The sequence below is a fragment of the Myotis brandtii genome, unplaced genomic scaffold (assembly GCF_000412655.1).
Source record: "Myotis brandtii unplaced genomic scaffold, ASM41265v1 scaffold1120, whole genome shotgun sequence".
In the NCBI taxonomy this organism is placed as follows: Eukaryota; Metazoa; Chordata; class Mammalia; order Chiroptera; family Vespertilionidae; genus Myotis; species Myotis brandtii.
The window spans coordinates 675,561-677,536 of record NW_005353839.1 but is presented as its reverse complement, the minus strand read 5'-3'; the positions used below and the strand labels follow the sequence as shown (position 1 = coordinate 677,536).

Genomic DNA, 1,976 nt, shown 5'->3' with positions numbered 1-1,976 from the left:
GGCTCCTGCTCTGGCCTGGTCAGCAGAACCTCTAGCCAAGAGACGCTGAGACCACATGTCCCCCTCCTCTGCTTGAGAGGAGCTGGCAAATTGTTGCTCAGAAGGGCTGGTTGGCTCAGCTATGTCACCTGGGCCAGGGGACTCCAGACAATGGAGCCAGTGGCCCAAGCTGGACAGGGCACAGACCCAGTCATTTCTCACCACACAATGCCCCCCCCCCCCGCACCCCCCCACCCAGCTGTGCCATGAGCTCACTGCTTCTCCCACCCCACAGGGCTGCAGCTGAGGCTTATGGGGCAAGGGCCAGCTTCTGCCCTGGCCTCTGGGGACAGAAGTTCCCCACCCCCACCCCAGTGCCTGCCAATCTTAGAGGCTGGTCCAGCTGATGCACAATTCCACCCTCCCTCCAACTCCCTAACAAAAGCCTTCATTTGCATATGATATGCATCCATTTATATATGGCTCCCTTTTCATAGAGAGACAGGAAATCCCAGCTGTCCCTTCCCACTTTTCTCTCCTAGGAGAGGCCAAAACATTCTCTTTCTTTTTCCTTTTCTTTTTTGATTTTAGAGAGAAAGGAAGGGGGAGAGAGAATGAGATAGAGAGATAGAGACAGAAACAGTGATTTGTTGTCCCACCTTTTTATGCATTCATTGGTCGAGTCTTGTATGTGCCCTGACCAGGGATGGAACCCATAACCTTGGCCTATAGGGACCACACTCTAACCAACTGAGCTACCCTCCCCCTCCCCCCAGGCCCCACACTGCCCCAGCAGATACTCCTGGCGGCTTGGAGGGCTCAGCTTCCTCCTCCTTTCCTTCCATCCTAGCCCCACTAGGTAAGATCACGGAACCCCAGCAGGTAAGGAGGGCTGGGGCAGACCCATGAGAAAGGTAGGGCAGAAGTCTTGGCCAAGATCCCACTGTCCTTGGATGGTTTCCACCCGTCCCTGCAGAGGAACAAAGCCAGAGAGGAAGAGGGGGAGCTCCAGGCAAGCAAGGCCTAAAGAGACGACCTCAGCAGGGGCTGAGTCCGCTGTCAAACTCCGTCCTCCAGCTCCTCCCAAAGCACTCCCCTTGTCCTCCAGCTCCTCCCAAAGCACTCCCCTTGGCTCCCACCGGAGCAGGCTCTTCGCCCTTCCCGCGGCTGGGTCACGGGGAGAGCTTGTGGTAGCTCTAAGCTTCTGGAGCTCAGCCCATTCCTGACCCCAGCTCTGTGGCCTGGGCTTGACCCTTCATTTCCCAGGCCTCAGTTTCCACGCTGGGGAGAGCGAACAGCTTCCGCTCTGGCAGTGCGACTCAGGAAGGCCCTCCCGGGGGGTGCTTAACATCAGGGTCCTGGCAAAGAGGGATGAGCTGACACCTTCCCTGGCACCTTCCCTGGCGTCCACCTGTCCTAGCCTCCACCTTCCCTGGCCACCAGGCAGACTCTGCTCAGAAGGGCTCCCTCCCACCTTCCTGGCACCACACTGCTGATGCTTGGAGATGCCCATGGGAAAGTCACCCACAGCCTTAGGGAACCAGCCCCCAGGCAGGTCTCTCCCCAGCCAGGCCCCCTTCTCTGTGTTAGCAGAGAGGGAAGAGGGAGCAGAGACTTGCTTTGCAGTCAGACAGACCTGGGTTCAAACCTTAGGCCCAACACTCACTAGATGTGTGTTCTCTGGGCAAGTTACTCCATTTCCCTCATCTTCGAAATGACTGTAAGTGCCTGGCAGGCTCTTTCCTCTCTGCACATCTCAGCGCACCTCCCTGGGGCTCCTGGCCGCTCCCCTCTGCCCACTGGGGAAAATGGGCCAAGTGCTAGGCAACGGGCCCGTGACATCCTCCTGCCTCCCACCCAGGGCTCATTCTATTCCCACGGGGCCGGGAGCAGGCAGGAGAGGGAGGCTGCGTGGTGCCACTGTGGAGCTCTGGTCCAGGAAAGGCAGCGGGTGCTGTCAGCCTGCGCCTGGACCGTGGCAGCTCCGAATCCTGGCG

General features: G+C 58.7%; 1 protein-coding gene across 1 annotated transcript in view; it reads right to left on the bottom strand.

Annotated features, from left to right (window-relative positions):
* The window catches only part of IGSF8 (immunoglobulin superfamily, member 8), a 5,574-nt gene extending 4,669 nt beyond the window's left edge, over nucleotides 1-905 (bottom strand). Inside the window, exon 1 of the mRNA XM_005857780.2 lies at nucleotides 883-905. Within this exon, the coding sequence (XP_005857842.1) occupies nucleotides 883-886 (4 nt within the window). The 5' untranslated portion in view covers nucleotides 887-905. The remainder of the gene's footprint in view (nucleotides 1-882) is intronic.
* Nucleotides 906-1,976: the final 1,071 nt, after the last annotated feature.